Raw genomic sequence first — 27,163 nt, forward strand, 5'->3', positions numbered from 1 at the left:
TCAGTTCACAGAAAAAACCATGAACACAGCATGGCGGTCTGTACTGCGCTCTCTCACTGCGCACATTACGAACTCTGTCAGGCGGCAGACCAGCGCCACCTATCTACAAAGATTCATACTGCAGCACACAGAGGTGGTCACCGATCACCTGACCCCGGAGCTCAGACTTCTCCTGCTCTCACCTCGCTGCAAGTACTGGCACGTCCATCCCGAGCACTGGCCCTACACCGACCCCTACTGGGCGATCTACTGGCCTGGAGGGCAAGCGCTGGCCCGGTGAGTCCTTGATTAGTGGTGGCAGAGCTCCATCTAGTGGCCACATATTGGTATTGCAGTAATGGTGTTTTCCTATGGGAAGTTTTAAAGTTGAGTTTTGCCTAGTTTTGTAATATGGTGTGGCTAATTTGCTAGAAGTGGCCTGCTCACTTTGCAAGGGACCTTACTTTGCTGAATGTGGTGGAAATTCTCTTCGCAAAAAGATACCTAATCACATGCAAGGAAAGTAAAAAATAAAAAAGTATTTTTGCTTGCACAGGATTGGATGACAGAAGTCAGCACAGCCTGACCTTACTCCTAGAACATCCATTTTTAGGATACAGGTGTACCTCGGTTTTCAAATTGAATGTGTTCTCCGGGACGGTTCGTATTGCAAAAAAATTGTAAACTGAAACGCGGTTTCCTATAGGAATGCATTGAAAACCAATTAATCCATTCCGGAGCTCAGAAAAAAAGTTTTTAAAAAAGTCGCTGTCACTATAGGTCAGCGCCGGTTTTTAAATGTAATTACCATCTTTTTTTTCTTTCTTCACTATAGTCAGAGAATCAGCTGTCACTTTCCCCCCCCAGCTAAAAGAAAGAAAGTTTCTTTTTAGTTTATTTCCCCTAAAAGAAACAATGTTTTCTGTTAGTTTGTGTCCTGAGATAAAAGAAACAAAGTATCCTTTAGCTCCGGGGGAAGTGACAGCTAATTCTGTGATCTATAGTAAAGAAAAAAAAAGCTGGCAATTGCATTTAAAAATTGGCACCGAATACAGTTCGTATTGCAAAAAAAAATTCATAAAAAATGTGTAAACCGAGGCATTTTTTCAATGGATTTTCATTTGTAAACCGAAAATTACATAAACCGAGGTACACCTGTACTTGGATGTATCAGAAGATTATTGATTTCAATGGGTTACCTTACCACTTGCCCCCCACCAACGGTACAGCCAGGCACCGTGACATATCTGTAGATCTCAATGCCAATGCACACTGGTGTACCCCCTGGAGAACGAAGCGGTGTGATCGTGTGACCACTGTGTCCCGACCACAGTGCTCATTAGCCGGCTGTTGTGAGCAGCTGCGGTATCAGGTGATTGCTATGGCCAATCATATCATATCAATAACATGATAACATGTAAGCAAAACTGTCAGCTTGCTTACTATTGTGATACTATGATTGGCCTACAGCTATCACACTGTATCTGGCTACCTGTACCATGTGGTAGCTGTGGGTCAATCGCAGCATCACATGAATGAAAGCAATTCATAACAATTCATGACAGTTAGAACAATTGCTTGTAGCAGTGATCATCACTGGTGTAAGCAATCACAGGGTAACAAAAAAAAATCCCAGATCACCCCCCAATATGTAAAAAATACTGTAAAAAAAATTATAAAAAAGGTAAAAAAAGATTATAATTCTTTTTCTACCATACTGTAACTAGTCAGTATCCCTGATCACTGCCACACCAGTTAAATGATGAAGCTGTACTGCTCTGCTGACAGTATGAATAAAAAAAGTTAAAACATTTGTACGCCTGAAAACGTTGATTGTGATACACATGTTACATATCACTGCACACGCTGGAATGAGAGCAGTAATTGTGGCACCAGACCTCCTCCATAACTCAAAATTGATGGCCTATAGGGGGCTTTCTATATTGCCTACTGAAAATATAGGGTACTGAAGCACCATTTTACAGGTTCACGCAAATGTAAGGTTTGACATGTTGGCCATCTATTTGCAATCTCATCTTTTATATTTTACCATAAAATTGGGTAATTCATTGCGTTTTTGCACCCTAAAATGAAAGTATTTTTTACTGAAATTTTGCATTTCCTTGACCTTTTCTGTAATATTAGGTGACATAAAAAATTGGAACTACCACTATTTTATCCTGTAGGGTGTCTGCTTTCAGAAAATATATAATATTTGGGGGGTTTTATGTAGTCTGCAGGCCTAAAATAATTTTGTGCAAAAAACACAAAAACAGCTCTGGCAGTGAAAGGATTAAAGGATAAGTTCACCGTTGGGAACATTATTATTATTATTATTATAGGATTTATACAGCGCCAACAGTTTGTGCAGCGCTTTACAAAATAAAGGGAGACATTACAGTTACAATACAATTTGGTACAAAAGGAAACAGCGGGCCCTGCTTGTTAGAGTTTACAATCTAGGAACATGTTACATATTCCAACTGTTTTAGGGTGGAAAATGTAACATGTTCCCCTTCCTGCAACAGCTCCTGTAGTGGCTCAGTGCATTTATGATTTTATTTTTTAAAGGTGAACTTATCCTTTAAAGGAGCAGATACCAGAACTTGATTTGGCTGCTCAGCATGCGCTAGTAGTGAGCACCCAAGTGCTTTGTTTTCTCATTGGAGCTGGTGCCTACTTTACTCACTCAAAAGATGCACTTCTGCTGAGTGTTAAGAGAGCCCGACACTCCCTTTTCCTGACGAGCACCCAATCGGTACTTGTCTTACTGCAAGATCTCTCCCTCTCCCTGCTAGTCCCTTGGTGCAGTCCTGGAGGCAGGCAGGGAGGGGAGAAGGAGATACAAAGAGCAATGTTAAAAATATTAAAAGTTTAAGTCACCATAAAGCCCCTTTAGTTTTTAAAGCCCCAGACATTCCTAAAAGCACCTCAGTTTTAAATATGGTTTTGGTTAAAATTATTATTTTTTCATTAGGACAAGTAAATTGTCATGAGGGACAAGTAAATTGGCACCATGATTTAGTCCCTTGGACAAGTAGTTTTTTTTTGTAAATATCCACACCCCTGTGACATGTGTCATTTTTGTGACATTACGGTGTTGAGGAAGGCCATTGATTTCAGAAAGCTGACTTAAAGTGGTAATAAACCCAAAAACAAAAATGCATTCAATTTCAGCTTACCAGTTCTGAGATGTGATCACTATATTAGTTTTCTTTTTTCTTTTTCTTTTTTTTTGTAGGCTTTCTTTTTTCCATTTTCACTTGGTGATTCACTCAGTAAGTTTGTTTTTTTTCAACAGAACAAGCTGTCCTGCAGATGTAGCAGGAGATTGAGACAAATCATTTTAATACTGACCAGGGTGCTTACAGTGGTCAGTTTGTATTTATTTATGTAAAATCTTTACCACTAAAAGAGAAAAAAAACTGTTGCTGTGACTGTTTAAAAAACGAGTTCAGCTTCAACTTGTTAGTCACGTCCATCCAATTTGCTAGTTTAACACTACTCTTTCCCGAGATTGACAATGCTGCTATCCAAAGGTATCTGTTTATCCAGAGTAATAATGAGAGCACCTGTGCTCAATCTGAAATAGGCTAATGTATGAGAAAAATATCACAAAGTACAAAGTTTGGCAAAATACAGTCTCACACATGATAGTTCCAAACATAGTACATATATGGCTTCCTTAGGGGATAAGATATATCACACTGTAAAGGAACTAATAAAAAGTAAATCAATACCTCATAACAAAAAACAGATTTTGTTTCAAACGAAACATAACAAATAGGCACTACTTTAACATCCCAGGCACACTGTATGCGAATTGGCATTCCATGTGACTTGCAAATCGCATGCCAAGTTGCACCCTATTGTCCGCAATTAAAGTGGTCATATCAGTTCGGTTCTGACTTGGTTTAAAGTGTTACATGTACTACTTTTGGTGTGATTTGCATAGACATCTGTGTCAGATGTCTTCCAAATCACACCTGAAATCGGCATGTCACCCGACTTTGAAATCACTGTAAGTCACATGATTTCAAAGTCCGGTTTGATGTGACCGGGGTGTGAATACATAATTCTGATAATCAAAAAAGATTACTTTTAAAGCTGTTAAGCAAATACAACAAACAGAAATAAAAATAATAAAGAAATCATTGAGGGATTGCTAAAAGGAGTTTCACCGGTATCACTCAAGTCCAAGAGGCCAATCAGTGACAATAGGATGGTTGTAAAAGGTTGGAGCCAAATTAGTCCAGGGATCCCCCCACACATATAGACAAAGGGCATTATACAGTGTGCTACAGGAGGAACACACGGACAGGAACCTTTTTGAGGAAATTTATATATACACTATATTGCCAAAAGTATTGGGACACCCCTCCAAATCATTAGATTCTGGTGTTCCAATCACCTCCATGGCCACAGGTGTATAAAACTAAGCACCTAGGCATGCAGACTGCTTCTACAAACATTTGTGAATGAATAGGTCGCTCTCAGGAGCTCAGTGAATTCAAGCGTGGTACAGTGATAGGTTGCCTCCTGTGCAATAAGTCCATCCTTGAAATTTCCTTGATACTAAATATTCCACAGTCAACTGTTAGTGGTATTATAACAAAGTGGAAGCAACTGGGAACAACAGCAACTCAGCCACCAAGTGGTAGGCCACGTAAAATGACAGAGCAGGGTCAGCGCATGCTGAAGCGCACAGTGCGCAGAGCACAACAGTGTGTAGAGAGCTTCATGGAATGGGTTTCCATGGCTGAGCAGCTGCATCCAAGCCTTACATCACCAAGTGCAATGCAAAGCGTCAGATGCTGTGGTGTAAAGCATGCTAATTATTCACAAAACATGCAAGGATAAATAATAAAAATAAATGAATTCATAAATATAAACATAAATCCAGCCACCATAACAGTGATAGTCCAATATCAACTTAATGTCAATCCTGAAAACAAACACCCATGTGCAAATCCGACACCAGATGAAATGAATACACTCACCAGAGCTATATGCTGATTATATTATAAACCAGCATGATAGCATTTTGCTCTGGGAGCAATGATCTGCAGGATATCCCAGTAGAGGAACAGCAACCAATAGTAATCCAATCAGCACATATGGAACAGCTAGGCAGCACATATGGAACAGCTAAGCAGCAAATGATCTTCCAATAACATGGGCAAAGCTCGAGGAATAAGAAGAGATATGATGGTGCAGTACGTTTAAAACCAGTAAAATTTTATTAATAAAGTATTGCACTCACAAAGAAGGTGTCTAACCGACACCAGCAATGACAGCCTCTAAAATGCCACATCCACAAGGGAAAAACCAAGGGACGAACCTCCTGCACTGCGATCAAACAGCCGACAGCTGGGAGGAACGTTCCAACGTCACATCCACTAAGCCAGGCCCAACGCGTTTCGTCACTTGAAGACGTCAAGCGCACTTTTTATTTGTACACTATTTTACCTTTTTTGGTTAGAGGTGCTGTTTATTATTTGATTTATTTTGCATTTTCTGTGGCGCTTCTTATATCTGCTACATTGTAAAGCATGCTGCCACTGGACTCTAGAGCAGTGGAGACGTGTTCTCTGGAGCGATGAATCGCGCTTCTCTGTCTGGCAATCCAATGGACATGTCTGGGTTTGGCAGTTGCCAGGAGAACGGTACTTGCCTGACTGCATTGTGCCAAGTGTAAAGTTTGGTGGAGGGAGATTATGGTGTAGAGTTGTTTTTCAGGGGTTGGGCTTGGCCTCTTAGTTCTAGTGAAGGGAACGCTTAAGGCGTCAGCATACCAAGACATTTTGGACAATTTCATGCTCCCAACCTTTTGGGAACAGTTTGGGTTTGTCCCCTTCCTGTTCTAACATGACTGAGCACCAGTGCACAAAGCAAGGTCTATAAAGACATGGATGAGCGAGTTTGGGGTGGAGGAACTTGACTGGCCTGTACTAAGTCCTGACTTCAACCTGATAGAACACCTTGGGATGAATTAGAGTGGAGACTGCAAGCCAGGCCTTCTCGTCTGACATCAGTGTCTGACCTCCCAAATGCTCTTCTGGGAGAATGGTCAACCAACTCAATATTGAACCCTACAGACTAAGACTGGGATGCCATTAAAGTTCATGTGCGTGTAAGGCAGGCATCCCAACACTTTTGGCAACATAGTGTGTGTATATATATATATATATATATATATATATATATATATATACACACATACACTTTTTTTTACTGTTTGTGTGTCCCCCCTGGGGTATATATACAGTATATATACCCCAGGTGAAACTCGAAAAATTAGAATATCGTGCAAAAGTTTATTTATTTCAGTAATGCAACTTAAAAGGTGAAACTAATATATGAGATAGACTCGTTACATGCAAAGCAAGATAGTTTGAGCCGTGATTTGTCATAATTGTGATGATTATGGCCTACAGCTCATGAAAACCCCAAATCCACAATCTCAGAAAATTAGAATATTACATGCAATCAATAAAACAAGGTTTGTACATAGAACAATATCGGACCTCTGAAAAGTATAAGCAGCAATTACTGCCTCAATATGGCGTGGCATGGAAGCTGTCAGCCTGTGGCACTGCTGAGGTGTTATGGAAGACCAGGATGCTTCAATAGCGGCCTTCAGCTCTTCTGCATTGTTCGGTCTCATGTCTCTCATCTTTCTCTTGGCAATGCCGCATAGATTCTCTATGGGGTTCAGGTCAGGCAAGTTTGCTGGCCAATCAAGCACAGTAATCCCACGGTCATTGAACCAGGTTTTGGTGCTTTTGGCAGTGTGGGCAGGTGCCAAGTCCTGCTGGAAAATGAAGTCAGCATCCCCATAAAGCTCGTCTGCGGAAGGAAGCATGAAGTGCTCCAAAATCTCCTGGTAGACAGCTGCGTTGACCCTGGACTTAGTGAAGCACAGTGGACCAACACAGGCAGATGACATGGCTCCCCAAATCAACACAGACTGTGGAAACTTCACACTGGACTTCAAGCATCTAGCAGTGTGTGCCTCTCCATTCTTCCTCCATACTCCATAAAGAGGTCATTGGACCACTGAGCAACAGACCCGGTCTGTTTTTCTTCAGCCCAGGTAAGATGCTTCTGACGTTGTTTGTTGTTCAGGAGTGGCTTGACAAGAGGAATACAACATTTGAAGCCCATGTCCAGGATCCGTCTGTGTGTGGTGGCTCTTGATGCACTGACTCCAGCCTCAGTCCACTCCTTGTGAAAGTCCCCAACACTTTTGAATGGCTTTTTCCTGACAATCCTCTCCAGGCTGCGGTCATCCCTGCTGCTTGTGCACCTTTTTCTTCCACACTTTTCCCTTCCACATAACTTTCTATTAATGTCCTTTGATACAGCACTTTGGGAACATCCAGCTTCTTTTGCAATTACCTTTTGAGGCTTTCCCTCCTTATGGAGGGTGTCAATGATGGTTTTCTGCACAACTGCCAGGTCAGCAGTCTTTCCCATGATTGTGATTCCTACTGAACCAGACTGAGAGACCATTTAAAGGCTCAGGAACCCTTTGCAGGTGTTATGGCTTAATTAGCTGATTAGAGTGGGACACTTTGAGCCGAGAATATTGCACCTTTTCACAATATTCTAATTATCTGAGATTGTGGATTTGGGGTTTTCATGAGCTGTAAGCCATAATCATCACAATGATGACAAATCACGGCTTGAACTATCTTGCTTTGCATGTAATGAGTCTATCTCATATATTAGTTTCACCTTTTAAGTTGCATTACTGAAATAAATGAACTTTTGCACGATATTCAAATTTTTTGAGTTTCACCTATATATACTTTTTTTTTACTGTCTGTGTGTCCCTCCTGGGGTAACCAAGTAGGTGATGGGAAATCTAACATTTTGCAGCTGTCATTGGAACAGGAGGTGAATGGAAATCTTCCAATGGGGACACCTTTTCCAAGGGATTTTGGAAAGATGTTCCCTCACCTTCTGTCGTGTATCCTGAACAGAAGTAAAGGGAAGGCTCCACCACTACAAAAGAATAAACAAATGCTTGAAGGGGCTTCAGCAGTACTACTGCTATTTCATTTTGCCAGTAGATGTCGCTGCAAGACCTCATTCTTAACAACAATTTCCACTATTATACAACCTATTTTAATATATGCCTTTGCTTTATTTTGGCTCACAAGTTGGGGTCATTAATGTTAAGTACAGTTTTGAAACAAAAGACATTCACTCCAATATTATCTTTTCATCTATGTATTTTTTACTGTGTATATATGAATCATTAGATCACAAAGCTGGTTAATGGTAGTATGATATCATATATCAGAAGCATCGGGTTTTAAATACAGAGTCTTCAGTAATAAAGTGATAGTAAAGGCAAAGTTTGTTTTTTTGTTTGTTTTTTTTATTTAATAAAAAAGAGGTCATACTTGTTTGCTGTGTGCAATGATATTGCATAGAGCAGTCTTACCTCCTCTTTTAGAGTCCCCCGCTGGCACTGTCTGCTCCTCTCAGCAAGCTGGCAAGGGGGTACCTGTGCATCTATAGACACACACAGCACGACTCTGCCACATTCCTACTCCCCCCTCAGTGAATTTGACTGACAGCAGCAGAAGTCTATGGCTCCCACTGCTGCCTGCGTCTGCAGCCAGGACAGAGCCAGATTGGTGAGAGGAGACAGGTACGTGTTTAGGGAAAGGGGGGCAGAACAAGGAGTGGGACATGTTTTTACGTCATGCAGGAAATGTATTAAAATAAAAAAACATTTTGACTTTAGAACCACTTTAAGCCATTTCTGGGGCACAGAGCCAAGAGAGTAGGGAAATTCCTATCTATTTGAGAATAATAAGGAAAATCTGTCTTGGCATGTTGATATGAGAATGTCCCTGTATAAAGTCCAAATAATATCATGGATGTCTATAATATAGTATATAATGTCTATCAAAATGGTAATAATAAGGCTTGACATGAAACAGAGTCTGAACAGCCTTTCTCATTAATAGATAGAAAACAACAAAAAAAGAACTGATGAACAAAACAAGTAAAGCAGAATTCCAAATGTCCAACAGAATCTAGTCTGACTTCATCTTGTATAGCATCTCATCTTATCACAGGAGTACAACTATGCTAAAATTTCTGTGCTCCAACACTGAAGGCCCTACTTTGGGCCCCTGATCCTGCAGCTCTCCTCTTTCCCAATCACGGAAGGCTTTGAATAATGTGTGGGAGCCAAAAGTCTTCCCAAATTCCTGAGTGTTTGATAGCAGAGGAGAGTGCTGGCTGCCAGGGGATTGAGAAATAAGGAAAGTATATCACACTATTTGTCATCTCCTAGACAAAACAAGCAGTTAATCCTTACAGGGGGAGGGGGACTCCTGCAAAGGTAAATATGCCCCCCCCCCCTGAGAAATGAACTGTGAAATTTTGTTTTTCAATTTTTAACTATTAGGAATTAAACCATAGTTAGATTTAAGTAATGGCGATGTGATGCCAAACCTTCAAGTGCACTCAGGTATATGGATTCATACAGATGTTTATCAACCAATATTCAAAGTTTCTTTTTCCTTCATTCATATATACAGGTTACAGAAGCATGAGATGGAGATGGTCTTTAACCAATAAGAGAATAGCAGAAAAAACATGGTTGTGCAATATGATTATATAACAATTATGTAATAATACGTACAAAGCACATACATCTGGGATATTTCAATCTAGATATATGACCATCTGGACATTTGGATATCACCCTATTACCAGTTACAGAGAAATAACCCCTAATATTTCTACACAAACAATTTAGAAAATGAAGCTGTTTATCTCATACTCTGTTATGCAATACAATCATCTGGAAGGAATTTACATTAAAAGTTACAACATAACAATACTAATACTCATGGCCAAATGTAGGGAGGTGGGGTGCACCACGAGATTTCAGATTTCAGTTGCACTCCCCCAAGGCAACTCCTACCCCCCCCCCCCCCCGCAATGGATATTGTGCCTGGGAAGGGTTGCCAAATGCCCATCAGGAGAAGCTGCCTTTAAACTTAGGGGGGGCTGGCTGCAGCTGTGAAGGCTGAGTGTCTTTGACACTCTGTAAGAGTCCAGCCAGCACACCTTCTTCCCCCCTCTCCTTGCACAGAGAGAGAGGAGAGAGAATGATCTATCTGTTTCACCTCTCTCTCTCTCTGTCTTGCCTACCCACACTGCAATCCCCAGAATGCAGCCAGTGCTGTGCCTGAGAAGGGGGATGTGTGGGCAGGAGATTTGAATTACAGCATCTGGCAGATCTATTGTGGCTGCAAGATGAATTCCTCTGCCTGAATCTGCAGATCCTATTGTACCAATCTCCCTCCCTTCTCTCCCACATATGTCACCCCCCTTCTTCTAGGAGCTTCACACACTTGCCCAGCTGATTTCATGTCCAGTTAGCACCTCGGGACAACTGAACTCTGATGTAAGGGGTCCGCTCTGCAGAATTTTGATGTAAGGGGGCACTCCACTGGATTCTGATGTAAGGGGGCTCTCTGCTTAACTGTGATGTAAGGGGGCACTCTGCCAGATTTTGATGTAAAGGGGAACTCTGCTGAACTCTGAAGTAAGGGAGCTGGATTCTGATGTAAGTGGCATTCTATCGGATTCTGGTGTAAGGTGGGACTCTGCTGTAAGGGGGGACTCTACAGACTCTGATGTAAGATGGTGGAACTCTGGAGACACTGATGTAAGGTGGGACTTTGGAGACACAGATGTAAGGGGGAGACTCTGATGTATAGGGAGAATGTTGGGGTCTTAAATGCAAGGCAGGACTTTGATGTCATCCTGACTGCTGAACACCATATGTTGGTTTCGTTTTCACTTGCTCCTGACCCCTGTACTCTATACATTATGTTGTACATAGACCTGACCAAGGTGTTCATTGTCTGAACAGCTGCTGGTTTTAATGAAGTTACTCTTTAAAGCTCAGTAAGGCAGTCCATACATTAGTCTTTTTTTTCTCAGCCAACCAGCAGGTTGAAGGAAAAAAAAATGATCCGATTCCTCTGTCTACACACTTGAGGTGGATGAGGGAATCTCTCCCACTGAGGTATTGTGTTCTGACAGCAGGGAGATCACTCTGCCATCAGAATACACTGATCACTGCTGCTGGCCACAGCCGGTAGTGCTGATCAAGCGGAAATTTTCCTAAAGGCAGGTTGTACTGCAGTTGATTTGTAGATTAACTTCTGTTCAACCAGCTTGCCCATACATGGATTAAAATTTGGCCGGTGCCTAAGACAAATATATCCTTTTTGTGTGCATAAATCATATGTAATGGAAAACGTTTAATTAAAATAAAGTATGATCCTTTGTCCTGAGGTTTATTTGTGCCTGTGAGACTGTCAGTTGTGGCATAGTAATTAGTATTTTGTGGGTACAAGGACTGTGGTATATTTGTGCATTGTATACAGAAGGCACAGATTCTGTTCAGTCCCCCTTTAAGACCCCCTACTGGCCATCCGTAGAACTTTTCTGTTCTGTCCCAGGGTGCTCCATATCTTTCATAATCCTAGTTTTGCTCCCATTTTATCATGCTGTCTTGACTTTTTAATTGTAAAACCAGGCAGATTACTTGTTATGAGTATTGTTAATATTGTCAATGTTACATATTGTTTATACTATTTAAAGGCTAAGTTTTTCTTTAGGAACATATTATATGTATTCTGCCCTGCTGGCTCCCTGTACACTGCAAACTGTTTGCGGGCTTTCTTGTGCATCATCTTTAGAAGAGGCTTCCTTCTGGGACAACAGCCATGCAGACCAATTTGATGCAGTGTGTGGTGTATGGTCTGAGTACTGACAGGCTGACCCCCCACCCCTTCAGCCTCTGCAGCAATGCTGTCAGCACTCATACATCTATTTCCCAAAGACAACCTCTGGATATGACGCTGAGCACGTGCACTCAACTTCTTTGGTCGACCATAGCGAGGCCTGTTCTGAGTGGAACCTAGCCTGTTAAACCGCTGTATGGTCTTGGCCACCGTGCTGCAGCTCAGTTTCAGGGTCTTGGCAATCTTCTTATAGCCTAGGCCATCTTTATGTAGAGCATTAATTATTTTTTTCAGATCCTCAGAGAGTTCTTTGCCATGAGGTGCCATGTTGAACTTCCAGTGACCAGTATGAGAGAGTGAGAGAGATAACACCAAATAGATAACACCAAATTTAACACACCTGCTCCCATTCACACCTGAGACCTTGTAATACTAACGAGTCACATGACACCGAGGAGGGAAAATGGCTAATTGGGCTCAATTTGGACATTTTCACTTAGCGGTGTACTCACTTTTGCTGCCAGCAGCTTAGACATTAATGGCCGTGTGTTGAGTTATTTTGAGGGGACAGAAAGTTTACATGTTATACAAGCTGTACACTCACTACTTTACATTGAAGCAAAGTGTCATTTCTTCAGTGTTGTCACATGAAAACATATAATGAAACATTTACAAAAATGTGAGGGGTATACTCACTTCTGGGATATACTGTAACAGGGTGTTGACAGAAATAATCTGACCAATTAAGAGGCTGAGGAGTGGCCAAAGGGATGTCACTGTGTTTACGTTCATGCAACAGATCCAGTTATCTATAGGTATTGATATCTTTGAATATCTACAGGTTACAGTCTGCTAACTTGCATATTACTGTTCATTGTGAGATTATCATTTTAATTGATATCAATATGGGGGGTGACTACCTTACCTAGGAGGGGAAATGTGTCCTGTTGGCTTCCCATACCCTCTAATATAGGGGCGTTTGAACATAAAACGCTGCTTATTAACAGCTATAAGTAAATATGTCCTTATTCTGGCTGTACTGTTATTATTTCAGAAGTTATAAAATACACCAAGGTTTTGTATTCTTTGCTAATAACCAGTCAGACAGGAATGCATCTCCAACTGAGCTATTTATGACTGATAGCAAGTTTGAAACCAGAACAGATGTCTGTCAGCAGATATCGGACCTCAATGCTTTTACAATATCCATTAGCCTTAGGTAAGAACTTTTATGGCACACCACAGACTCTTAATAGTTTTAATTACCCTGCATACCATGCATGACAGAACTTAAAGATTGTGTTGTAGTTTTACGATGGGGTCAATCCCAATTCCCCTAGAGCAGTGGTTTTCAACCTGTGGGTCGCAACCCCTTTGGGGGTCGAACGACCCTTTCACAGGGGTCCCCTAAGACCATCAGAAAACATATATTTCCGATGTGTAAAGAGCAGCTACTGTGTTGAAAGCAGCTACTGTGTTGAAAGCAGCTACTGTGTTGAAAGCAGCAGTATTGGAGGTAAAACGACACTCATGAATTATAATTACTGGGTATATAATTTTATGGTTGGGGGTCACCACAACATGAGGAACTGTATTAAAGGGTCACGTCATTAGGAAGGTTGAGAACCACTGCCCTAGAGGAAACTGATACCATTACCAGTTGTTTACTGCTAGCAGGCAGTTAGTTGATAAGCCCAGCCCAGTGTAATGTACCTCCAGATCTCGTTTTTTATTTGCCTGCTAAACCCTGGTTCACATATATGCGGTCGTGCAGGCCGTGTTTTGCACGGGCATGAGAGCTCATTCATTTGAATGTACTCCCGTGCCCTTGACACGCAGGGAAGACGTCCCTGCACTTCTTTGGAAAACGCAGCCCGCATGGGAACCTTGGTTCCAAGTATGGTTGCGTTTTCCAGTGTGGGTGGCGTGCCTTTAGAACTAATGACACCTGCCCGCGGGTCCGTATTCCTCTGTGCGGGTGGTGCGGCTGCACGGATTTTGTGTATCTGCAGCGGCACCACTCGCACAGATGTGAACCTAGGGTAAGTGATGGCCTGCAGAATGATTTAAGGCTAAGCCTAGGTTCTTTTGAAGTGTCCGACTGACAGCCCCTTGCCGAGACCCTATGAAGGGGAACCTTTAGAATTATAGCTATGTTCTGGAAAGGGACGGGGAATCAGAACTACTCTGTCTTTTGCCCAAAACAGAAAAACGAAAATAACAAATAAAATGTCATGGCTGACAACATGAACTGAACATGTTTGTCTGTTTGGGTTTCCCAGTCTGCATTACCATCACAATCCCTTTAATCCTTTTGCATCACCAATATATCTTTTATATTGGTAAGTGACGGCATGTAAACAAGCTCCTGGCTGTTGTAGCAGCCAGGAGTTTGTTTACAATTTTTTCACCAGATTTCTACATGTTGAGGAAGGTGGCTACAGTGCTACCCACCTAGCTGACATCCATTGATTTAAAAATCTTAGAAGCTGGATAAAAATGGAGGTGGAATCTGTTATATTGGTTTTGTTCAGCCTGTAGTCTAAATGAAAAACTCAGTGTATAGTCAGCTATAAAAAGAGTACCATGTCTGTGTGTGATATGTCTTTTGTATAAAAGCGCAGGCGCAACTCCAGGAGGGATTCATACCAGCAAGCTCAAGCAATATGTATATATATATATCATATTCCTATGCACATAGAAAATACATGATATCTGGATTTTTAAAGAAATAAACTTTATCCATCCATCGTTTGGTTGGACTCTATTCTGATTGACTGAGATTTCCTCAGGCTACTTTCTTTAGTTTGATTCTCAAGTTTCAAGGTAATTAGTGCACATGGAACTAATTATCCCTTCAGAAGCCCCAGTTATACTTGTAACCCTTTAGAGCCAGAACAAAGTTTTACTATTTTGGCATGTGTTAGTTAAACTGAACTGCTTCAGATATTCAGGTGAACCTTGTTTTTTTATTTTTAGATTGCCTATCACAGTGATCATGTCATTGGAAGCCAGAAGGAGAGTTTGCCTGAGACTTATGCAGGCCATAGATGGGGAGAAAAACGGCAGATTTTTCTTTTAAAAAATGAAAATTCGGTCGTTCAAGCGGCCGACGTTACCATCAATGGTAAAAAAAATCGGCCGATTTTCAGCCCTTCTACAGCCGGCAAAAAGTGTCCCTGCAGAGAGCTCCGCTATTTCTGACAGTTCTCTGACAGTTCCTTCACATGTACAGTGGTTGAAACATTGTATCTATTTGTTTCCATTTAGGATACAGATGTTTTTATTCGGAAACAAATAGATACAATGTTTCAACTGCTGTAAATGTCAAGGAACTGTCAGAGAACTGTCAGAAATAGCGGAGCTCTCTGCAGAGACACTTTTTGCTGGACTGGAATTCTTCTTATTTTCATCCTACTTCTTCTTCTTCTTCTTCATCCTCATCCTCTTCATCCTCATCATCCTCTTCTTCTTCTTCTTCATCCTCATCCTCTTCTTCATCCTCCTCCTCCTCCTCTTCTTCCTCTTCATCCTCATCCTCCTCCTCTTCTTCCTCCTCTTCTTCTTCTTCTTCTTCTTCATCCTTCTCCTCCTCCTCTTCTTCCTCATCCTCATCCTCTTCTTCTTCTTCATCCTCATCCTCTTCTTCTTCTTCTTCATCCTCATCCTCTTCTTCATCCTCTTCTTCTTCATCATCCTCCTCCTCCTCCTCTTCTTCTTCTTCTTCATCCTCATCCTCTTCTTCTTCATCATCATCCTCATCCTCTTCTTCCTCATCCTCTTCTTCTTCTTCTTCTTCTTCTTCTTCATCCTCATCCTCTTCTTCTTCATCCTCATCCTCATCCTCTTCTTCTTCTTCTTCTTCTTCATCCTCATCCTCTTCTTCTTCATCCTCATCCTCTTCTTCTTCTTCATCCTCATCCTCTTCTTCTTCTTCATCCTCATCCTCTTCTTCTTCTTCTTCTTCATCCTCCTCCTCTTCTTCTTCATCCTCTTCTTCTTCTTCATCCTCTTCTTCTTCCTCATCCTCTTCTTCTTCATCCTCTTCTTCATCCTCTTCTTCATCCTCTTCCTCTTCTTCTTTTTCTTCTTTTTGTCTTCCTCTTGCAGGCCGATTTGCCCACTAATTGCCGCGAAAATCGGCCGATCGGCAAAATCGGCCGATTTTTTTCCAACTTTACCGAAAAAAAAAAACCGGCCAAAATACCGAAAAACGGCCGACCAAATCGCTCACTAACGATCCGAAAATCGGCCGATTTTATTTTCGACCCATCTATGGCCTGCATAAGTCTAGCAAGAAAAAGATAAATCTTTTCAGGCTTGAGCTATATATTTAATTCTTATTAATTTAAAGATTAACACCAAATTCAAAATTTGGAATAGTAATAAAGAATTCTTCAACCTTTCACCTATGAGGTGGCAAAAAAAGATGGCTGTTTTACGAACAAGATGTATATATTACAAGAATTTAATTTGTGCTTGTTTTTTCCTTTGAATGTATACTTTTGAATGTATATTTGACGTTCTGAAGTTTGATGATTTACTGAAACTCATGATCTATGTTTGGAGAACCTGTGGCAAGAAGTTCCTGAAAAATGGCAACATAAAACCACAAGAATAAACATCCTCTTTTTATAACGAACTTATCATCGTACGATGTTTAACGCTATGCTTTTTTTAGCCATATTACATTTTCATTGAACAATTATGTATCCTCACACAACCTCTGAGAGCTCACTGAAATGAACAGAATGGCTTACTCATCATTCTTGAGCCCGTCTAATCTTTGTGTAACTACATAATATACAGTGAATTGGTCATCATTGGCTAACTTAGGTCAGGTATCTCTATCTGAGCTAAAAAAAAATCCCATGACACCTACACAATTACATAGGAGGACTTATAACCTCCCCTGTGATAGCAATAAAGTTAAGTTGAAAAAAAGCAAAAAATGTTTAAGAAATTATTAAAATAAAAAAAACTGAAGTTCAGTTGTTTTAGGGGATACAGCACCAACCACTTGATGTGGATTTTGTACAAGCTGAAATGACATTTGCAAGGCTTTTGCCCTCACATTATGAGAGAACTACTATGGCAATTTGTTTAAGCGACCAATAGGAATTCATCTTCTGACTTAAGCAAGCCATAGATGATGCAAGAAAATCACATGATTCCTCCATCAACACAGTCAGGTTAGGTTCACATGTGTGCAGATGGTTCTCGCTTTGAGTCCATACCTGTTCCCACAGCTGCAACCACCCACACAGGAAAATTCAGGAGATGTGTGCAGGTGACATTAATCCTAATGGCACACTGCATGCACTTGCAGTTCCCGTGGGGGCTGCGATTTCTAAAATGCTGCAGGAACCTTTTCCCTAAGTTTCAGGAGGCATGCCGACCCATTCAAATGAATGGGCTGGTGTGCACATGAAAACTGCAGCTCACAGAGCAGCTTAGGTGTGAACCTAGGGCCAGCATTGGTGGGGAAACCCTCCTGAAGTGCTGTTGTGTTCTGCCAGTGGAGAGCCTTTCCTGCCGGCAGAACAGTGATTACTGCTGGTGGCTATAGCCATCATCAGTAATCACATGCAAAAATATCTGACAGGCTGGTTGTACTGAAGTCAATCAATGGATCGACATCAGTATAATCAGCCTTAAATAGTAGGTATATGTGAGCGTACATATGAAAGGTCAGCCGCTAAGCACCAAGGTAACCAAGTAAAACCTCAAACAAACAATATATACAAAAATGTGCAGCGCTACAAATATTAAAATAAGTATAAAAAGGTACAAGTGAATAAATATCAAGAATCTTAAGAGGGTAAAATCATGAGAATGTTCATAAAGTGACTTTAGGTGCTCATAAGAATCCTGCGTTTTCCTTAATTCGGTGCTTGTGCAATCAGGTATAGAAGAAATGCGCACTCACCAGAACGCATAATAAAATGCGCGTTTGTATAATAAATCCTGATGTCATCAAAAGGTCATCTGAGATAGGACAGGAGTGGGGTTGAATCCCTCACAGGGTGTATGGATCCTGGGACTTTAAATGATGATCAGGAGTTCCCCTTAAGGGATGGATGGGTGCAGCTCACAGAGTGTACAGGAGGCTCCCTCTCTGGAGACTGGATACTGGGTGTCTGAAAATCAATGCTCCCCAGGGGAGTTAAAGCAGAGATATACCCATAGTGTAGTAATTTAAGGTATTTTAATTGAATGTATAAAAAGCATCCAGGTAAAAAACATCAAGGTAAAAGCATCTAGGTAAATGTAATTAATAGCTGTGCAAAGATATCCAACAGGACTAACCATCCTCACTCAAAGATGGCCGCTGGAGCTCCACGTTGCTTCGGCGGCATGACGTCACAACGTTATTGGCTCCTCCTTACGCATTTCGTGCACCCACGCGTCGTCTAAGGGGAACACCAATCCCTCAGTGAGGGATTCAACCCCACTCCTGTCCTATCTCAGATGACCTTTTGTTGACATCAGGATTTATTATACAAAGGTGCATTTTATTATGCGTTCCGGTGAGTGCGCATTTCTTCTATACCTGATTGCACAAGCACCAAATTAAGGAAAACACAGGATTCTTATGAGCACCTAAAGTCACTTTATGAACATTCTCATGATTTTATCCTCTTAAGATTCATATTTATTCACTTGTACCTTTTTATACTGTAACTTAATATTTTTAGCGCTGCACATTTTTGTATATAGTATAATCAGCCTGCCCATACATGGATAAAATCTCTGTTGGTATCTGCTAAACCGGCTAAGATTTGATCCATCTATGGTCTCCATTATAGACTGACACATCCTCTCATTTAGTAAACATGAACTTCTGCTATACAGTTGAGAACCTTTACCTTATGCTTCTGTAATTTCATTATCTGATCATATGTTAGTTCATATCTACTGGTCAATCAGAACAGTTGCTTTATCCGGCTCCAGCCAGAGGGCAACAGGGATGTAAAAACTTGTAGAAAAAGATGGTGTTAACTCTCTATCGTTTGTATAAATGTGTACATCTCATTGGCTCTGTAATGTTCTACATCATATCAACCTATGTTTCGGGACGTATTTGCTCTGTTCGCCTTTAGAAACTCTTGCACAGAGGAATAATCCTCAGAACAATAGCTTGCCTAAGTTCTCCCACATGTGGTAAATAAACCTTTGCTTTCCATAAGTCTTTGAAGTCTTACAAAGGGGTGAGTCCATCTGAGACACACCTTAGTTATGTGTAATGGTGTATATCCCATTTCCTGCAGGCTGCTTCTTGTGCAGAATCTTCCCCTCATTGCTTCCTTTTCAGCTATTAGAAATTAGCCAGAGTAGATAACTTCAGGGACTGCGAGAGTCAACAGCAGTCGCTGCTAGTCTGAAAACTTGCACCACTCACCTGCTGATTCTGCTGATTCTGCCCTCTTCGCCATTCAGAAAGCTCATATTACTGTGAATGGGCATATGAGGTCTTGTCATTAAACTGCTCCTCCTCCATTCACAGGACGCAATGCATTTTGCGATAATAGTGAGTTGAGTTTTGTGAATGACAGAGAAGGCAGATGGGAGCGGGCGAGTGTCACAACTTTTCAGACTAGCAGCGGTGGCTCCTAATTCTTACAGTGCCAGAAGATAGCCACTCTGGGCCATATATGAAGGCTATGAAGAAAATGCTAAGGGGAAGCAGCCTGCAGGTAACAGGGTACACACCATTATACAATACCAACACCAGCTAGTTTGGTGCTGTGTAGTACAGTTCAGCTTAACAAAACCTCGCAACAACACGTGTCGGGTGTGCACATGTATAAAAATGATGATTGCACCACACATGATAGGTATCACCTTGATTGCTAGAGTGAGAGCAGTAACTCTGTTACCATGTTTCGCTGTTTCTTGATGAGCTGTAAAGGCTATTAAATCATTGCCCATGGATCATTTTGGGTACCATAGCTTTTTGTTGTTTCACAAGTGCATGTCATTTTGAGACTTGACATATTTGCCATCTAGTTACTTGATGCAACCTTGTATTTTATATTTAACAAAAAAAATTGGGTATTACAATATATTGTGTTTGTGTGCACTCAAAGTTTATTTCAGTGTATGTTTTTCTGAAACTATAGACTGATAAAAAGTATCGCAATTATTGTGTGAAATTAATAATAATAATAATAATAATAATTGCGTGAAATAAAAAAAAAACTGCCACCATTTTATTTTACAGGATTTCTGCTATCGGAAAATATATAATGTTTTGGTGATTTAAGTAAATTTAGGTCTAAAATTAGCATTTTAACTTGTGTAAAAAATGAATTTGGGTTAAGCACTTTATATATTGTAATATTAATTTTTAATATCCAAACTTTAATTCGGTCTTTAGTAGTTCTGAAATATATGCTGGCAGAAAATACCCTCTTAATTGGAAGTGAATGTGAGGTTTTGCATTTCAGTGGTCAGATGTGAATTATTTGTGTCTGAGCTAAAGGTAATCAGCAGAGGTTTAAAGTCATGTTTTTCTTTAAGAATAGTCTATGTAACGTATACTATGTTTTGAATTCTTATAATGAGTCTGAGAGTTTAAATTGTACTCATAAATCATGGATTTAGACAGTTGTATGTAATATAAGAACTTCAGAAACCTTTTTCAGAGTCTGCATGTCAATCATGATAATGACTTGGTGGTTTGAATAGGAACACATGTTTTTAGTTAAGCTGGGAGTGACTATGGGAGTGTTTAAGGAGCCCGCGAATTTGAAACAAAGGTAAATGGGAGGACTTAATTTCTCATGCATTTTAAGTATGCAGTTTTTCAAGGAAAGAGAGGCAGTTGATTCTATCTCTTCACTTCACTCACACACATAGAGACATTCTTGCACACACTCTTACTCAAAGCATGGCATGCTAACAAAGAACAAAGACAGCACATGGCAAGAGGTTAACAAAGAACAAAGAAAGAAACTTATACTGAAAATCTTCTATTTAAGCTATTCGAAGGAACTACATTTTCTTCTAATATTCAAGGAACAAGCAACTTATATTCTTTATTTTTATTTCATTTTAAGCTACATATATCTGAATTTACTGTTTTTTATTGACTTTGTATTTTTGGTGTGTGATCAAATAAAGTCACACTGCTTATACTGACCTGGCTTCCATAAGGATTTCTTCCCACAACCATCTACAAGAACCTAGAAATATTAATAGAGTTTTTTCATAACTCTGAAAATCTAACATATATGAATACACTTCTGGCACAGAACATACTGGGCCATCAGGAGAGATGATACCGGGTGATGTTAAAGTGGTAGTAAACTCTACTTTGCAACTTTTACTCTCAGGTAAGGTTATAATGAAGCTTACCTGCAGGCAAAATGAATATCTTCTAAATGTGCACTGCGCAGGAGATATTTACATGTTTTGTTGCTGGTGACATCACCGGTACAGTCAGGTCCATAAATATTGGGACATGGACACAATTCTAACATTTTTGGCTCTATACACCACCACAATGGATATGAAATGAAATGAACAAGATGTGCTTTAACTGCAGACTGTCAGCTTTAATTTGAGGGTATTTACATCCAAATCAGGTGAATGGTGTAGGAATTACAACAGTTTGCATATGTGCCTCCCACTTGTTAAGGGATCAAAAGTAATGGGACAATTGGCTTCATAGCTGTTCCATGGCCAGGTGTGTGTTATTCCCTCATTATCTCAATTACAATGAGCAGATAAAAGGTCCAGAGTTCATTTCAAGTGTGCTATTTGCATTTGGAATCTGTTGCTGTCAACTCTCAAGATGAGATCCAAAGAGCTGTCACTATCAGTGAAGCAAGCCATCATTAAACTGAAAACACAAAACAAACCCATCAGAGAGATAGAAAAAACATTAGGCGTGGCCAAAACAACTGTTTGGAAAATTCTTAAAAAGAAGGAACGCACCGGTGAGCTCAGCAACACCAAAAGACCCAGAAGACCACGGAAAACAACTGTGGTGGATGAGCGAAGAATTCTTTCCTGGTGAAGAAAACACCCTTCACAACAGTTGGCCAGATCAACACTCTCCAGGAGGTAGGTGTATGTGTGTCAAAGTCAACAATCAAGAGAAGACTTCACCAGAGTGAATACAGAGGGTTCACCACAAGATGTAAACCATTGGTGAGCCTCAAAAACAGGAAGGCCAGATTAGAATTTGCCAAACGACATGTAAAAAAGCCTTCACAGTTCTGGAACAACATCCTATGGACAGAGGAGACGAAGATCAACTTGTACCAGAGTGATGGGAAGAAAAGAGTATGGAGAAGGAAAGGAACTGCTCATGATCCTAAGCATACCACCTCATCAGTGAAGCATGGTGGTGGTAGAGTCATGGCGTGGGCATGTATGGCTGCCAATGGAACTGCTTCTCTTGTATTTATTGATGATGTGACTGCTGACAAAAGCAGCAGGATGAATTCTGAAGTGTTTCGGGAATATTATCTGCTCATATTTAGCCAAATGCTTCACAACTCATTGGACGCCGCTTCACAGTGCAGATGGACAATGACCCAAAGCATACTGCAAAAGCAACCAAAGAGTTTTTTAAGGGAAAGAAGTGGAATGTTATGCAATGGCCAAGTCAATCACCTGATCTGAATCCGATTGAGCATGCATTTCACTTGCTGAAGACAAAACTGAAGGGAAAATGCCCCAAGAAGAAGCAGGAACTGAAGACAGTTGCAGTAGAGGCCTGGCAAAGCAACACCAGGGATGAAACCCAGCGTCTGGTGATGTCTATGCGTTCCAGACTTCAGGCTGTAATTGACTGCAAAGGATTTGCAACCAAGTATTAAAAAGTGAAAGTTTGATTTATGATTATTATTCTGTCCCATTACTTTTGGTCCCTTAACAAGTGGGAGGCACATATGCAAACTGTTGTAATTCCTACACTGTTAACCTGATTTGGATGTAAATACCCTCAAATTAAAGCTGACAGTCTGCAGTTAAAGCATAACTTGTTTGTTTAATTTCAAATCCATTGTGGTTGTGTATAGAGCCACAAATGTTAGAATTGTGTCGATGTCCCAATATTTATGGACCTGACTGTACATGCGCATTGTGCTCTAAAGGGACAGCATACTGAGTTTGCTGTCCCTTAACCCCTGGTTCACATATATGCAGCCGTGCGGGCCGCATTTTGCGTGGGCACGAGAGTCCATTCATTTGAATGGACTCCCGTGCCCCGAGACACGCAGGGAAGAAGTCCCTGCACTTCTTCTGAAAACGCAGCCCGCACGGGAACCTCAGTTCCCAGTACAGTTGGGTTTTTCAGTGCGGGTGGCGTGCCATTAGAACTAATGGCACCCACCCGTGGGTCTGCATTTCTTTGTGCGGGTGGTGCGGCTGCACAGATTTGCGTGCAGATCCGCAGCCGCTCCACCCCCACATATCTGAACCTAGCCTCAGAGCGCTATGCCGAGGTTGTGACTCCTGTGCACATGGATTGATGCCATTGCAGCCCGACCCGCGAACCCGGAAGGAAGACCGAGTGAAGATGGAATCCTTGTCAGCAGTGAGGGCTTTGTTTTAAGGCAAGTCTTTCATAATGTGCTGGTATGTGATGTAGACTGGCACATTATGCCTTTACCTTGCAGGGGGCCTGGATTTTTTTGTTTTTTTGCCAACATTTACTACCTCTATAACCTATTCAACATGACAATTCTAGTTACTAAATTTTCTTCCATTATTACTTTACAGATACCTGTTGGATAACCCAGAAGTTGTGCGAAACAAACAGATTTTAGATCTTGGGAGTGGTTGCGGTGCAGCGGCCATTGCTTCAAAAATAGGAGGGGCTTCTTATGTACTAGCTAATGACATTGACCCAGGTGAGATATTGGGAAAAACTGTCATAGGGCCAAATGCCCATTTGAGAAACCCTAGGTGAAAGTTGCCTTTGGTTGTAATGCTGGCCATTAGTTTAACTATTTTCTTAGTTAGTGACTTGATAAAGTGGTTTCGTTTCACTTGCTGAATGCTTGTTTCAGTTTTGCGACTCAGAATTTAGTCCCCGGTCACACTAATGCAGAAAAAATACGTTTATCATTCTGCTTGCTCACCTTATACTGTCCAGTAACAGGGTGAGGGTGGGAAGGAGAACTGTAAGTGAAAGTCACACTGCAGAATTGAAAAAATAGGTCCCCACTCTTGCCAGGTAGGACTGTGCTGTTTAGCAGAGATGTGTAAATGTCAGAAGGGGATGGACAGAAATGAAAACAGATCCAATATATGTATTTTAGCTGTTTATTCAGCTTTTTGTCTGAAGTTCAGCTTTTAGTTTCTAAGTATAGTTCATTTGCAGTGAGTAGTAATTGGGTCCACAAGTATAAATGAAAAAAAGAAACTAAAGTAATACATAGTATAAATACTGAATATACATTTGTTTTTTTTTGCTTTCCAAGTGTGAACAAAATACAAAAGTATCACTTTACACAATTTTAAAGTGTGTTTCCAATTGTGCAATCAAATTTGAGAAACCCCCCACTATACAGTATGTTTGTTATGTGTTCTCATTCACACAAAATATTTAAAAATAATAATAATATTTAAAAAATTCTTACCTTTCTAGTTGTTTCTTTTGAGCGAGTTTATACATAGGACTGTATAGGAAAGATAAATTATTCAGAACATCTTCAGGGACAGATTGATTAAAAAAGTGCAATAACATACAATACCTCTCCCTTTGAGATCTTTAACCCTTTGTTAGGACAGGCAGCTTGAACCTCTGGTTTACAACTGATAATGATATCTGCCAGCACAAACAGGGTTAATTGTGGTAACCATAACTCCTCTGCCTGCTCCTTAACATTACACAGCAGGGGAAAGCTAGGTAGATTTTTTAAGCAAGTAAAAATGTAAGCACTCATTTTGTAATTTTTGTTTTAAGTTGTACTCCGTCAATGAGAGTCTGTAACAAATATAAAGTGTTATATTAATTTGGCTGCAAAAGTGGAAATGAACTTTAAAGTGTATCTAAAACCAAAACTTTTGTTTGTAGTTATGGATAGAGCGGGGAAGGGTTAGCAACCTTGCCAGATATTTTTTGCTGTTTGTCCTGGTAATGGTGAATCCCCCTCTCCAATTGTTCTCGTGGCCCTTGCCACTGTGACTAAAAGTTAGGGAAAATTGAAGATTTTGATTTGTTATCGGAAGATGAATAGAGGGGAAATCTTTCAAAAGGTAAGGCATTTTTGGTGACAATTGCTAAGAGGGGATTTCCATCACTTTGGAGAGATTTCTTCTCACTTCTTGTGTCCATGGAACAGAAAGTGAAAGTAAACCTCCCCAGTGGGGAGCAAGAAATCTAATAGGGAAGCAACCCATTTATGCTATCAAAAAAAAAAAGGGGGCTTTATATATATTTTAAGCTGTCAGATTAATATCTGAACTTCAAATGTTGAATTAGGCTAAATGATTGGCTGTTTAGGACTACTTTCACACTGCTCTGCATGAAAATGCATGTGTTTTTGCTGCATTGTTTACGCATTTTTGCTGTGGTGCATTGTGTTTTTTATGCGTTTTTCAGTTTTTAATGCGTTTGCGTTGTTTTTCCCTACTGTAAAAAGCACTTCCCACAGGTGTGCTGCATTTTTGATGCATTTTAGACGTGTTTTTGATGCAGGTTCTATTCATTTCAGTGGAGGGATGTGTTTTTGGTGTGTTTTTATTTTTTATGCATTTGCGTTGAGTTTTTCCCCTCTGTAAAAAGCACTTTCCATAGTTGTGTTGCATTTTTATGCATTTTAGATGTGTTTTTAATGCAGCTTCCATTAATTTCAATGGAGGGCTGTGTTTTTGGTGTGTTTTTTAACTGAACAAACCTGCACCAAAAGTGCAGCAAGCAGGACTTTTAAAAATGCAACTGAAGCTCCATAGGTTTAAAGGGATACATTTTTCTTCTGCTTTTTTAACTGAACAAAAATGGATCAGTGTGAAAGCAGCCTAATGTGTTTCTTATCGTGATTTCCTCTGCTTTGTCCAGTTGCAGGTGCGGCGCTCACACTTAATTGCCAACTGAACGGCCTTCAGCCTCTGCCCTTCCTCTCAGAGAACATAATAGGTGTGGACAAACATCTGTGGAGTCTGATTGTCCTCGGTGACATGTTTTATGATGTGCAATTGGCTGATGGCCTTCACCGGTGGCTCAGATGTTGTATAGACCAGCACAGGACTACGGTTCTCATTGGGGATCCTGGAAGGGGACATTTTATTGATCACCCAATACAGAAACAGCTGCAAAAATTGGCAGAATATCCCTTACCGGAATCTAGCCAGCAAGAAAATTACGGACTAACCAGCACTGCTGTCTGGAAGTTTAAACCCTGACTGTCTTCAATTACAAAATACGACAGAGCAGATCTACAGCCACTTTTGGACCTGAAAAGTAAGGACAGCCACTCCTCATACTGCAGAAGTGAATTTGGGGCCTTGATGCCCAATTTTGTGGCCTTCTATGACCCTGGATCACAGCAGGATTCTCTTCCTCTTCTAATAAAAGAAGTGTGCAAGTGGATGTTTCTCATCTTTTGTTATGATTAGTGTTGAACAACATTCCTTTCGTGTGTTCTTTTTGCTTTTCAAACTGCACCATACCACAGTTCTGATCCTTCTGAGTTTAATGTTTGTAGTGTAGTCTGTGAAAAAATGTTTTGTGTGTTGTTGGTCTTTTTCAGATTTTTTGTTAAAGTCTATGCAAAACTTATTTTAAGAAACAATGATCCATAATCAGAAAATCTGCAACAACGGGCTCTCATGGTACAAGCTACAAATGTGCAACCTCCAGAAACTGAGGAAGACAATGACAGTGCAATGCCACAATGGTGCGAAGCATGACCCTGCAGCAAGCTGCAAAAGAATTGGTGGTGGAAACTTTGAAAGTTATCTTGGCATTTTAAAACAGTTGCAACCAGGGGCGGACTGACCATATGGAAACTCGGGCACTGCCGGAGGGCCCGGGGTCAGTAGGGGGCCCCATGAGATGCCCCTGGTACCTTTATCATAGGCTTTTTAAAGTTTGGGTAAGGACACGGGGGCCCCATGATCACCTATTGCCTGGGGGCCCCATGAGTTGTCAGTCCGCCCTGTGTGTGGGTGTGCTTGAGTGTAGGCGGGGACATAGGGGGCCCCATTATCTCTTACTGCCCAGGGGCCCCATGAGTTGTCAGTCCACCCCTGGTTGCAACCCTGTAGAATTCATCCCCTTGCACAAACCTGTGGGTACAAATAAATTAAACTGCCTAGTACTTGTAACAAATACACCTCTAGGCACCTACACTCAGTTCAGTGGTGGGTCAGAACAGGCAATCTAAGGAGCTGCTTGAGTTTTGTGAATCAGCACCCCTTACCTGCTGCCT

The 27,163-nt window shown here is 40.8% G+C and overlaps 1 protein-coding gene across 2 annotated transcripts; it reads left to right on the plus strand.

The window, feature by feature from the left end:
* ETFBKMT (electron transfer flavoprotein subunit beta lysine methyltransferase) lies at window positions 1–26,320 on the plus strand. 2 transcript variants are annotated; one of them, XM_089680821.1, is made up of 3 exons: window positions 1–276; window positions 23,508–23,638; window positions 25,792–26,320. In XM_089680821.1, the coding sequence occupies exons 1-3, from the start codon at window positions 20–22 to the stop codon at window positions 26,133–26,135; spliced, it is 732 nt and encodes a 243-aa protein (XP_089536947.1). In that variant the 5' UTR covers window positions 1–19; the 3' UTR covers window positions 26,136–26,320. The 2 variants fall into 2 exon arrangements, with proteins under 2 accessions (XP_089536947.1, XP_089536948.1); XM_089680822.1 differs by having other exon boundaries at window positions 25,798–26,320.
* The last annotated feature ends 843 nt before the right edge of the window (window positions 26,321–27,163 follow it).

Source organism: Staurois parvus, unplaced genomic scaffold (genome assembly GCF_062004578.1).
Source record: "Staurois parvus isolate SC_StPar_1 unplaced genomic scaffold, SC_StPar_1.0 ptg000249l, whole genome shotgun sequence".
NCBI lineage: Eukaryota > Metazoa > Chordata > Amphibia > Anura > Ranidae > Staurois > Staurois parvus.